This window comes from Vipera berus (genome assembly GCF_964194415.1).
Source record: "Vipera berus genome assembly, chromosome: 1".
Lineage (NCBI taxonomy): Eukaryota > Metazoa > Chordata > Lepidosauria > Squamata > Viperidae > Vipera > Vipera berus.
The window spans coordinates 23,389,197-23,403,403 of record NC_138202.1 but is presented as its reverse complement, the minus strand read 5'-3'; the positions used below and the strand labels follow the sequence as shown (position 1 = coordinate 23,403,403).

At 40.0% G+C, this 14,207-nt stretch overlaps 1 protein-coding gene across 3 annotated transcripts in view; it reads left to right on the top strand.

Moving 5' to 3' along the window:
• Positions 1-10,443, top strand: part of NIN (ninein) — a 113,857-nt gene extending 103,414 nt beyond the window's left edge. For all 3 annotated transcript variants that reach the window (XM_081340046.1, XM_081340045.1, XM_081340044.1), the window contains 2 exons: positions 3,983-4,096; positions 6,648-10,443. In XM_081340046.1, coding sequence (XP_081196172.1) covers positions 3,983-4,096; positions 6,648-6,854 — 321 coding nt within the window. In that variant the 3' untranslated portion in view covers positions 6,855-10,443. The remainder of the gene's footprint in view (positions 1-3,982; positions 4,097-6,647) is intronic.
• The last annotated feature ends 3,764 nt before the right edge of the window (positions 10,444-14,207 follow it).

Genomic DNA, 14,207 nt, shown 5'->3' with positions numbered 1-14,207 from the left:
AGTTTCCCTAGCAATACAACCACTTTGTGGGCTGCATAACCATGTTACCAAATCCTAGATGACAAAACCATATTTTTGGGTCCTTCCAGTAAATATGACAAGAGAATGATACTGCAAAGAATAGGCACCACAGCAAAAAAGACTCTGTTCCTGGGTCCCATCAGATGACCTTGGATGAAACCTGCAACATGCCTTTCCTGCCAGACCTGATGAGACAAATAGAAGTGATTGGGGAGAGATGGTCTCTCAAATAAGTACGTTCTTAATAAAATATTCAGATAAAGAACCAACCAATGGACTCTGATTCAACTGAAGGAACTGTATCTTTGAGGATAAATTCAAGAGTAACAGAATAAAGCAGCTAGGGCAGAGGTGTCAAACTGCTGGACCTCAGGCCAGATGCGTCATACCTAAACCATGCCCACCCCATTGCCAGCAATGGGAAAAAAGGCATCACGTCACGTGACGTTGCAAGTTTGACACCCCTGAGCTAAGGTAAAAGCTTGTCATTTTTAATGCAATACCAGTAGTAGGAATGAAATAAAGATTGTAATAGTAATGGCAGAATTGGATTGGGTCCTAGCAAGATATGACAAAAATAAACTCTTAGAAATGCCTAACAATTTGAAATATTCATATGAAACAGCTATCAATTTGTTATAAATTTATTCATGACAACAAATTATTCCAGATTACAATAACAAAAACTGATAGCAAAAAAATTCAAAAGGTTCTCTTCAAAATGAATAAACACTAAAATTTAATTACAAAATATAGAAAAATGGGGCACAAATCCTATCCAACCATCCATCTACATACACAACTACATAATACATAGCAAGGAAAAGAAATTTTGGGATGAATATTCATTAAAACATTGACTTTTTTGGTATTTATACAAAGGATAAATACATTTTAGGATATGCTGGAAAAGCATCTGAAAAAAGAACTTATGATATCAATACACTTTGAGAATATCTTTATAAAATCTGCGTCAGAAGAGGTAATTGTCAGAAGAAGAGGTAATAAAGAAGATATTGGAATGTGCAGAGATGGACAGATTAACAATGAGATTAAAAGAAAAAGAAGAAACAGAATACTACAAAAGCTGGAACCTATTTTACAAATGGTTAGAAGAGAGAACCAAAGAGTAGAATCTGTATATGTATCAGCGTGTTATGAACCCAGCTCGCATGCTGTTTGAAAAATTAACATATGTATGTAGAGAATAAAAAATAATAATAAAAACTTTTTTTAAAAAAGAGAATATCTTTACAAAATCTGGGGTCTGATTTCACTTGAAATATTGTGAGTGGAGAGCTGTCACATCTTACCAAATGTATAATATTTCTGAAAAGGATGCAGAAAGACTAACCAAAATGATCAAAATTATCAAATCAAAATTATTAATAGAACACCATCTCAAGAGCCACTAATCTGGACATTTTTAAAAGAGGATTAAGAGCAGTTTGGTGTAGTGGTTAAGGCTAGAAACCTGGAGACAAAGTTCTAGTCCTGCCTTAGGCATAAAGCTACCTAGGCTGTTCACTTACTTTCAGCCCTAGGAAGGAGACAGTGGCAAGCCACTTCTGAAAAACCTTGCCTTTGAAAACTGTAAGGGCTTGGCAAGGCAGTCTCTGAGAACTGGACACAAAGAAAAAAAGGATTAGAAAACTGAATGCAGCATAAGTCTGCATGGACCTTCAGAGTGATAGGCACCACATCTCTGAATACCACTTGCTGGTGAATAATGAATGAGTCAGAGCCACTTGCGTTGAGACTCTGTCTGGAGACTCTTTCCAGAGACGTAGCCGGCTGCTGTAATTGTGCCTTGTGCCTAATCCAGCAGACTTTTATATTCAAAATTTCTACAGAAAATATAAATAGTTTTAGTTCAGCTTGTTTTCTTGAGTTTATGCTGGAAAGAACTGCTGATCCATTGCCAGAATTTATGTTCTGTTTTGTTTGATGCAAAATAGAAGAGTCTGCCAACTTAGTTTGGAATCAATTAAATGGCAATCAATTAAATGATGTTTTATACCAAATGATGTACTTTTTATGAAAAAAACAGGTGTTTCAAATGATGCAATGGCCTCTGGGAATGCTAATTCTTTTGTGAGGTCTGGGGGCTATCTCATAACTATCCCTAATGCCGAGAGAGGAACTATGTTCACATAATATGGCTAAGTAAAACATAGTTGAGACTCAATCCAATTTTGGCCTATTAAATCTATATACTAAGCACAATGGCTGGTTTTACACAATATGCTAAGTTAAAATGTGGTTAGCTAGTTTGGTTCTAATGTATTGTGTGAATGCAGCACAAGATCCCAAGCTGCTACTTGAAATAAATTCCCTTGCAATTCTGCTCAAGCTTTTCACTTCAAAGTTGCTATTAGAAAAGTGCTCAATTTCACATGGCAGACTGGAGACTGGAGACCCTTCCGGGCAACACAACTATCCATAAATCAATGAAAGATGATTATTGCTTTAAGTAGAAACTATCAAACAGATAGAAATTGTTCAGCTCATCGAAAACAACACTACAGCTGCTTCCACTTCCTCAATTTCTGCAAAGATTTTGAAGGGTATGGTGTCCAAATAATTAAGATGACAGTTGGGCATGTTTCCATAACCCATTTGATATGAATCCTGAACACTCTACTCTGATTTCACAAAATACTTCAACCTGACCAAAACAGGATGGGTTTGCACAATAATCTAAACTACAAAAAAACCCTGAAACTTAACTCTTATCCAAATTTAATATATTGTGCACATATTTTATTAAATCTGGACCTGACTCCTTGTGACTTTTTAATTACTGTACTAGGATCCAACAATTAACACAGACCCAACATCTGTAGAAGCAATGCAGTTTTGGCAGAACTTATTTAACTGTTTGTTCCTGGAAAGCCAAGCAATGTTAAATTTAATGCTACTTGGATGGGAGGCTACCAGGAAATATAAGGCCATAGACCTGACCATAAAGTCAGACAAACGCAGCAGCAAACCACCCACCCACTGTTGACAAGAAAACCATATGGACATGTCCATGAAATCACCAGAGTCAAACTCGACTTAGAGACCTTAGTTCTGAATACCATTTAGGGGCAAGATAGACAATTAGAAATAGCTACTACCTTCAAGTTTGTTCTTGCAGATTGCAATGGGAAAATGAGATGCTAATAAAGTAGACTTTGGGCTGATCCAATAGGGCTTTTAAGCTTTTTTTAGTTTCAGTTTCAGATTCTCAACATCTCTCCCACATCATTCCATCATCCATTAAAAAGTAGAGCATATGTGCTTGGTTCATCCTGGAAAAATGGTAGCACAAAGGATTAGTTGTAAAGCCTTCACATTCAGTTTGATGGAAAACCCTCCTGTTGCTCAGTTTTCTGCTGTTTTCCTGTGTGTATGCATGATGACCTTCTTGAAAGAGGCTGGAATGTGCCCATTCCTTTAAACACTTTTCTTGTATCTGAATATATTTGATAACTACCATATTGCCCAGTATTTGACATTCCTGTTCCGTGGAAAACTACACCAATGCAGTGATTGCTACCATCTGCTTACTTTCATTTTAAACATTGTTTTTAGATTTTTGTATGTATTGTATTTATATACTGTATATAGGGTTTTTTCCTATTAATATTATATTGTGGACATTTTAATATACAGTAATCTTGCCAGCTGCCAAGAGTTTTTTTGATTGTAACAAATCTAATAATCAACTAAGCAAATTTGGAATAATCACATGTACGTAAGAAGACTGTGTCTTTGTGTGCAGTTTATGGCTTGCTTTGCTTTCAGAATATTGTTTTTATCTGTACAAATAACCCAACTATTTCTGTTTCTTGCTTTCAATGTTTTTCCTCCTCTGTAAAGTTTATGTTGCAAAAAAAAAAACCCCAACCCAGCCAATCACCAAGATCTTCTGAATATTTTAATTTTGATTTCATGCACACGTGCTCCATTACAGGGTGGATATGAGCAGCTACTGCAGACTATGGAGAAACGCATGATGGATGTTGAACAACAGTTGAGGCTGGTAAAACAGCTTCTCCAGGATAAAGTCAACCAGCTGAAAGAACAGGTGAGAATTTTAAGTGGTTTCTAAGTCTAGAGTCACTGTGCCATGATCCATAGATAATACCTTTCCTTGCACAAAGTTTGAGGTAACATTACAATCTAAGGCTGGATTCACACTAATTCATAATGTTTGACAATGTGTTGTTTGAAACCAGCTAGCGCTCTGGCCAAGCACTATGAAAGGAAAAAATACATATCTATCAATATCTTTTATATCTGGTTCAGCACCTTCTTGACAGATCTAAGGACTTGTTGATCAAGAAAAGCCCCTGTGCCTGCTGAGAGATACTGAACCAAAGTTTAAATTATGGCCTTCTGCAGAGTGCTATGGTTTGTAAGATTGTGGTCTATATGCATTTCTTCAGGTCCCATGCTTTCTGGTTCTTTCCTATAAATATGAGGGGGGCCAAGGGGTATGAGAATTGAGTAACTACCCTTGCAAACAGGGCACCTTTTGCAACGGTACATGTCAAAACGGTAATGTGGAAAGTTGTGGTGAGAACAAGTGTAGAAACCTTATGGTCAGGACAAGAACAAGGAGCTGACTCTGGTTACTGTTTTAAGGTATAAAAGAATGGCACTAAAAGTGGGTCGGGGCCAATCAGCCGCAAGCTGTTCTGCTTGCATGATTGACCCTCATTGCAATGGGTAATGGTAGGTAAGTACTTGTTCTATGGTCTAGATGTTTGTGATGTGATGTCTCTTGTCTCTAACAAGTTTTTCCCGACAGCATAGAGATGCATATTGTTGCAGACAGATTCTGATACAGTCAAAGCTCTCTTCCCTAGAGCTTTCAAAAATTGTTACTAGATACAGTATTTTGAATGAGGCAAAAATACCTTTAAACAAAATGAAATCAAGTATAGTTTTGTCTTAGCACGATTTGAAAAAAGCAGGCAGTAGTGGTTTAAATAAACTAGGGTTATACAAATCATGGCTTAATATATTGTGTAAATGCAGAATGAGACTTTTAGGGGTTGATATCAAAATACCTCATCTCAATCCTATGTAAATATAAATAGGTTTCATGGTGGATGAGTCCCAAACTATTTCTTTCTAATTGTGCTAAATGATCACTTGTTGGTTATTTATTCTGGATGGTACATGCTTGTATCAACACTTGTGTCAGACATAACATTATGGGTATGAAAAATAGCTAAAGCATTATTGTTATTTCCGCATAATCCACCCAATATTTTGACTGGATTTGGAACTTCTGATTATCGGATCCTTCCCAAAGATCTAGGATAGTTAAAATATCATTGTAATGAATTTTATGTATTTATTTTATTAATATGCCACCAATTCAAGGTGGCAAAATATTTAATATCCCTTCCTCCTCACATTTTCCTCACAACACTGTGAGGTGAGTTGGGCTGAGTGAAAATAACTGGCCCAAGGTCACCTACATGGCTTTCATCACTAAGGGAGAATTAAAACTCATGGTCCCCCAGTTTCTAGCCTGGTCCTAGACCAGGGGTCGGCAACCTGAAAAAACAAAAGAGCCACTGGGAACCGGTTCCATCACACATAAAAAAAAGTGGGAGCCGCGCACGTGCATCAATGCACGCGCATGCGCATAAAACAAAATGTTTTGCGCATGCGCAAAACGGTTTTTTGCGCATGCACGCGCGTGCATACACGCGCGCGGTTCCACTTTTTTTAATGTGGACGCACCTGCACGCCAGCGGCGACGGGTCTCCGTGGTGACGGGCGCTGGGTTGCGGCACCGCCTTTAGCCCGGGCGTCGCTGGAGCCACCCCCGGGACCTCCAAACTGCCGCCCGACCTCCGCCCGAACACCAGCAGGTCTCGACACGGGTGTTCGGGCGGAGCTGCGCGCGCGCCTCTCCAAAGAGAGGTGCGCGCGCAGCTCCGCCCGAACAGCGATTTGGAGACCTGCTGGTGCCAGTTTAAAAAGCCGCTGCGGGCCGCGGCAGCTTTCTAAACCGGCACTAGCAGGTCTCCAAACCGCACCTCCGCCCGAACACCAGCAGGTCTCGACACGGGTGTTCCGGCGGAGGTGCGAGAGGTGCGCGCGCAGCTCTCCAAACCTTTGGAGTGGTGCGCGCGCACCTCCTCCCGTTCGGAGTGGTGCACGCGCACCTCCTCCCGTTCGGAGTGGTGCGCGCGCACCTCCTCCCGTTCGGAGTGGTGCACGCGCACCTCCTCCTGTTCGGAGAGGTGCGCGCACACCGGGCGACTGGGAGCCGCAGGAGACGGCTCAAAGAGCCGCATGCGGCTCCGGAGCCGCGGGTTGCCGACCCGTGTCCTAGACCAAGCTATTTAAATTAATGCATCTGTTTATCTCTGGTAAGTTCAGATTCTATCTATTCCCGTTGTATCAAAGTGCATTTCAGATATTTTGGTATTATTAATCATTTGTCTACTAAATTTATTTAGACAATATACAAAAGGATGACTACAATATAGACCCTTCACAGAGACAGCTTAAAAAGTAATACTGAATTTAGCCACAACTAGAAAGTGCATGATTTGTTTCTTTGTTTTGTCCTCAGTGTGGAACCAATGCATTTTTTCTTAACTATGTTTCAGCTTGTAAGAAACACAAAAGCTGATGAAATGGTGAAGGATCTCTATGTTGAGAATGCTCAGCTGCTAAAAGCTTTGGAGTTGACAGAACGGAGGCAAAGGATGGAGGAGAAGAAGAACTACCTGTTAGAAGAAAAAATAGCCAATCTTGGCAGAATAGTCAAGAATCTGACCTCCAATGTAGGATCATCAGCTCAGCTGGGATCTTAGTGCCTTTCTCCATTTGCACTTAACTACAGAGCAAATGTGTCTTGACCATTTATTTTCTGCTGTATTGCAAGACCTTCAACTCATCACCAGCCTATGTGTGAAACTTCTTAAGTCATAGCTAGCTGTACCAGTGTTAAAATAGTATTTCCTTACTTATTTGGACTGTAGGTTCAGCTCAATACATGTACAATTTGCTATTACCTATTACTTTAGGGGAAAGTCAGATGACCAAAATGACTTGAAACAAAGGCAATAGAGATTGGATAAGGATGGGCAATTGGATAGCAAATTTTATAGTCCCCAAAAGGTGTAAATAGCACTTGGGGGGGGGCTAACTTAATTACCTGTTTATGCAAAATTATGCACTTTATTGAAAGGTGAACATTTTGTCTATTTTAATGCCGTTTGCTCTGTGGTCAAAAATAATCTCATCTGTCTCAAAAAGACAGAATTAAGCTGTGTGGAAACACACCAAGCATAAATCCCAAAGTGCCTTACTTTATATTTTGGGGGTTTGCATAATAGTTTGGAATGGTGTGAGGGGGCAACACGGCCTAAAAAGGTTTCATCTATTATCCCCCACCATACAACTGATTCACTTTCCATGAGCCTTCTATCCATTGCCCTGAATGCCCAAATCTTCCACCCACTGCTGAAGTTTCAGAGACAGTACTAATATGAACATACTTTGAAGGAAATTTGGAAAAGTGTACATCCTCCCAGTTTTCCCCAGATCCATTCAAAAGAACAATGGTAGCCCAAACATCACCTTTTTGCCAGTTTCTAGGATAGCTAGACTAGAAACTCTCTGGCCTTTCAGCTGACAAACGCTAGAAGAGAAAGTTTAAGAGAGTAGGTAGACAACAGAAATGGAGAAGAAAAATCAAAGGAACACCAGAGCAAGGGTCAGTGGTAAAGAAGCAGCTTGACTCTTAAGGGGAAACCACAGATAGCTCTCTTCACCCCCAAATTGTCCCACTCTCATGGTAATCATCTCAATGTCAGTAAGACAGAAAAGGGATAATTGTACAGGCAGTTATCAACTTACAACCATTTAACAACTGTTTGAAGTTACAATGGCACTGAGAAAAGTGACTTAACATCAGTCATTGCACTTGCAACCATTGCAACATTCCAACAATCACATGATCAAAATTTGGGTGCTTGGCAACCAGCATGTATTTATGATGGTTACTGCATTCCTGGGTCACATGGTTGTCATTTGCAATCTTCCCAGCTGACTCCCGACAAAGTCAATGGGGGAAGTCAAATTATTTAACAATTGCAGTGATTTGCTTAACAACTGTGGCAAAAAAAGATTGTAAAATCAGGCACAACTCACTTAACAATTGCCCTTCTTAGTAATGGAAATTCTGATTCCAGTTGTGGTCTTAAGTCAAGGACTATGGAAAAGTTGCGACATAAGGCTATATGGTCTGAAAACTGATGAAAAAACAAAGAACAGTTCCAAAATTCTGATGCTGTCTGGCACCAGTGATTTCTACTCTCAGCATCCACACTGCAGTGTTAATGGCTGCAGAGGACAGGAAAAAATGTCTTGATTTGCAGGACAAGCTATTAGTTGGTCGCAGAACATTCTTTGCATGCAGAACATTCCTCTTAAGAATCTTAAATTCCAATAGTCTGTACATACAGCAGCAAAGCTTCATATGATTATTAAGGATTATAAACATCAGGGCTGAGAAGTAGCTGACCTTCACATACTAAATCTGAATACGGCTTGTATTTTTACTAATATTTTCAGGAACCAAAATTTATCATGTATAGATTTGAAGAAAGTAAATTGCATTCTTAAAGAGAGTGCTTCTGTTTGAAACCGGAAGTGACTAGCAATGAATTTTGGACTGCCAAATTACTTGGCTTGTTTTTTGTTTTAAATTTCATGACTTTATTTTAAACATCAATTTCATATTTGACATTCTGGATTTACTGTGATTTATTGTAGTCAGAGTTTCTATTTATACATATGGATTCTTAATCACCCAATCATTGTCTCTCAGCAATGGAAAAAGAATAGTTGCTTGCTTTCTCCATTCTACAGCTACACTGAATGTGTGACCTGTTTTTGCCACACTACCAATTATAACTTTAATAAAGAATGCAACCAGTGAGGCTAAGGCTAAAACATGTTGTAGTCCAAAATATCTGCAGAACATTTAATTAGCCAATTGTGCCTTGTCCTGTTTGTAGCTGCTTCTACATGTAAAGCATGCTGATTCCACCTGTGTAATAGACTCATTCTGAATTCTAATTCCTTCTAGTGTGCCAAATAATGGTCATTAGCATCAGAAAAAGGTCAGGGATTTCCGTCCAAGTAATTTTGATGCACTTTTTTGTAAATAACACTTGTGGAAAGAACTAACCAATGTTTGTAATTCTTATTTAGTGCTGGCTAAAATGGACAGCTTTTTTGTGGATGGGAACAGAATTTCTTGGGAGAGGTTGTTGCTGTGGGGAACAGGATTAAGAATGTTGTAATTATTATTATTGTAAATAATATTTTAACTATTTTACACTCAGTTTAGGGTTTGCACTACACCTTCCAATTCTTTCCCACCTCAAAATAATAGAAAACTATGCCAGCAATTTTCAGAAATTATGATTAGAGATGGGTAAACAGAAGGGGCTACAAAAATGGGTTTCAGGAGTCTGACTCCTGTCCCTAAGCAACTTTCCCCAACTGGATGCAAGTCAGATATTTTAAGATCCTTTAGATTCTTAGCATGGTATCTGGGAATGCTGGGAGTTACACTTCCAACGCATATTGACAGCATCAAGTTGAGTAATGGTGTCTCCCACTTCTCTGAACTTTGAACAAGTTCCCAATGGGTTGCACATGCACAGAAAATTAGGTGATAAATATGGTAAATTTGTCATGCAAACACAGCCATTGTTTTTGTTTTGCATGGGGCTGAAGAAAAACTGACTCAACTAAAATAGAACTCTTTTTTTCATTTAGGTTTTTTTTGCATGGATATGTATCATTCCAAACCTTTTTAAAGCAAGAGTCTCCAAACTTGGCAACTTTAAGACCTATGGACTTCAACTCCCAGAATTCCCTGGCCAACTATACTATACCAGCTGGGGAATTCTGGGAATTGAAGTCCACAAGTTGCCAAATTTGGAGAGCCCTGATCTAAAGCAAGCAACATAATATGGTAGGCTGGTTAAAATGCTAGACTGAAAGCATGGAAACCTACTCCACCATTATCACTCCCATGCATGGGCACTCATGAAATATCTGAGACTAACCTACCTCACAAAGTGATTGTTGTGAGGATAAATAGAAAGTAGACTCCGATGTGAAGGAAGGAAGGAAAATCCTGTGGGCTTCAAAACTCTCCTCCCCAAAAGATGACTGATGCCAATGCTATATTATTTGGGGCAATGCGGTAAGGCATTCTATTTGCCAGATAGCTTATCTTGCTATGATGTCCCAACCAGCATCATAGGATTTCTATAGCTGCCTCTCAGATTCATTAATTGAGATTAATGTTGCCATTTTATCAGATTTGTATTTGATGTATTTTGTTTCTATTGTACACTGCCCTAAAATTAACTGGAGGATGGACAGTATTAAATATGTTTAAATATGTAAAATCAACCTTTGTTCCTATATTGTTAATCTCCTATTTTGCAGCAGGAGCCTTATTTTACTCCCATTATTTCTGCCATCAATTCACAGAATTTGTATTTCATGATCCCTTGGTTAAAGCTTCTTTCTTGGGTATATCTGCATGGTCAGATATGCATACAGGCTGGATCCTGCACTACTATCAATCTGGGACTGTAAAGTACAGTCTCCTGTGAGTTCAGCTTATCTCCTAATGAATTCATGGATATGTCTGTGTAGTTTTCTTGACAATATGGAAGTAGCTTGCCATTCACTTCTTCAGAGATGTATGTTGAACCAACACCTTCACCCCTGGAGCTCTTGCCTTTTTTTCTGCTACAAGATGGGAGGAGTACAGGCGTTATAGCTGTGTTTTTCAAAGTTGGCAATATCAAAATGTTGTTGGCTGGGGAACTCTGGGAGTTGACGCCCATACTTCCTAAAGCTGCTGAGGTTGAAAAACACTACATTAGAGCATCAGCCTTAGCTGTGAGACAGCTAAACCTGTTGTGATTCAGGGGCAGCCTGTGGGTTCGGCAGTTGGGTCGGACGACTCAGAGAAGGAGGGGGGTGTTGAAGAGCTTGCTGAGGGGGTTGAAGATCTTGCTGATGAGAGCCCTCAGCCAGGCCCCTCCCACCTGGTCACGACGGAGACCCAGCTGTGTGAGCCTGACAGCGTGGATGAAGATGACCCACAGCTGGCCCTGTTCAAGGACGCCCAACGCAGGAGGCAGTCAATCAGGAGTAAACAGAGGAAGGCAATGGGGCACCTCAGAAGGAGGCAGAGAGATGCCACGCCCTGAACTGTATAAAAGGGGAATGCGTGGGAGGGCTGGTTTGCTGAAAGCAACCGCTTGATTAGTTCCTGTTTCATAGCTCCTGTTTCATGGTTGGTGTCTTGTTTTGCTCTGTTTTATCTTAATAAATTTGGCAGGCTTAATTCCAGCCTCTTGCCGTTTGTAAAGGGGTTGTCCCTGCCTTTTCTGCAGGGCCGGTAGCAGGCTGGTACAGAACAAAACCATGGCTAAAGCTGGATTCACATTATACATTTAACCTAATCATTAACCATTTTTCTGAGCTTGAACAATACACTATACACTACAATGTACACTATAAACTATACAGTAAGCAAATGGTCTGAGTTCAAACAATCAAGTAAACCTCCCAAAAACAAATCAAGATAAAACAAGTTTAACATATTTGAATGAAGCTGCTACGTTGTAACTGATTTGCTGTCATAACTGGAGATATGTTGTATTTTGGCAAGGAGGCAATTGACACAAAAAAACAAGATCATTTCTACTATTTACAGTGAAACTATGTACAAGTATTTATAACACAGCCCCTGTTCACCCAGAATCAGGTTTCCTCCTAAGTCTCCCACCCAGAGACTCTCTCCCTCTAGTTCTCCTGCTAACAGTCTTGTTTTCCTCCCACTTTCACTCAAATTCCGTCCCCAATTTGTGGGCTAAACAAGAGAGACTGTGGGGGAAGAAAATAATGGAGCTGGAATTTTACTGTCTGATGCTCAGCACAACTTGATCTCATGAAACTGCTTAGCTGAATGCTGACTCCTCCACTGAGGGAAAAACCTCTCTCAGGATCTTCTGCCCAGTCCTTCCTCAGAGACCAACAACCAATTCTTCCCCTCTACTGCCTAAACTCAGTTGCGTTCCTCCTTCTCATCTTAGATGGAGCTTCTGTCTCTATCTTCATTTTCCTTTTTTCAGGAAAGCCACTCCAGGAACCAACTGCTCTGCACACTTAATTTCTTTTCCAACTCTTCTCTCCAGCCATTAATGCGGTGACTTTTTCTTACCTTCTCTCTTCAATTTTTAGTCAGGCCAGCAGCATATCCCTCCCAGCAATGGAGAAGGTAGGTGTCTCTCTCAGAGCTCTGGTCCCCAACATTTACATACCAGGCTGATCAATGGGGCTCCAATCTCAAATCTCATCACAATAGCTCATCAGCTTCACTTCAAGGTCAAAACTGGGCACTTCTCTCCTTTTACTCATTCCATATCCTGGCTCATGGCAGCAGAACAGCAGTCTTGTCAAGGCATTAAATCTCATATGTCATAGCTGTTTGAATGTGTTGTATGAACACAGCAAATAAATTACAAACTAGACATTTAGTCTAGGACATTATGCAAAATATATTTTGAATTTGAATTTTATTGATTTGTCTTAGTATGTATGAGAACCCAGCAAACTGGGTTAATCAAGGGAAAGTATGTGGACAAACACAACTATATTGTAAAGCAAATGCATAACTTACAATGGTCCTGCTCACAAATATGCCTGCATAAGTTGTCAGAATTACTTAGGCAAATTCACACTACATATTGTTATAATATAGTTTGCTTGCAGTTTAGTGAATGGTGTGCACCCAGGCACTGTGGTTAATAAATCAATGTTTATGGCTTGACTTATGAACCCAATTAATTATGGTTTATTTAGTAAATTATGCTTATACAGACTTACATTTTATTTGAAGCTCTTTCATCAGACCACAAATTTGTACAAGACAGATTGCTTAAATTTAACTTTGGACAACACATTAGGTTTATACTTGAATGTATTGTGCAAACCCATAAAATGAATTCAGAATCAGATTGTTTTGTTTGCACACAGCAAAGGCGGCTTTGGAATAATATGGATAAAAATTGGGCTGAGAGTGTTGATCAGTTGCTAAAGCATGATATATAACAAATAACACAGCCATCAATAAGCATTATCACTGCATGGTCTCATCTCTATACCCAGTTGCATGGCAAAGCCAAGTCTTGGCACTCTCTTGGGATAACTGAAAGAATTTTGCCCTGAATACTTCAGTCAGGGTATAATGCAACCTGTCCCATGAAACACGTTTAACCACTTCTTTAAATCAGTTTTAATTTGATAATAAACCAAGTATTCCAGAAACAGTGGTACCTAGAAATTCCTATTCTCTCCTTACCACAAAGTGATACTTTACACAGGATGTCCCCATCAATTTCTCTACAAGTTGAAAATTACTACAGGGCAAGAGTAGCAATGTCCCTCAAGATGCCTTCCCCCCCCCCAAGAATTCAGAAGTAGTAAAGACTTCCACAAGTGGACTTCCTCAAAACTTAGTAAATTACATGAAAACATCTGTATCATTTTCATTTAATGTTTTTCTCTGCCAACAGTGTCAAAATCTCATTTCAAAAAGCCCAAATCTTACCAGCCTATCCTACAACACTGGGTCTTCCTGTTGGTCTCAGTTTGGCAATACAGCCCAGAAATGGGGCCCTTGACACATGCAGCGCCCCAGGCTTGGCAACACAAACTTTTTAGGGCTTTAGGAAAGCCCTAAAGTTGAAGTTGAAACTCAAATACTTTGGCCACCTAATGAGAAGGAAGGAGTCACTGGAGAAGAGCCTAATGCTTGGAAAGGTTGAGGGCAATAGAAGAAGGGGACGACAGAGAATGAGGTGGCTGGATGGAGTCACTGAAGCAGTAGGCGTGAGCCTAAATGGACTCCAGAAGATGGTAGAGGACAGGAAGGGCTGGAGGAACGTTGTCCATGGGGTCGCGATGGGTCAGATACGACTTCGCAACTAACAACAACAAGGGCTGGGACCATTCTGATCTCCGACTGCAGTTTGCGCAAACTTCTCACACCTGAGGTAAGTATCTTCCAGCAACAGCTGCTTTCAACTGCCGGGGAACTCCAAGCTTAACCCGAGGAAGCG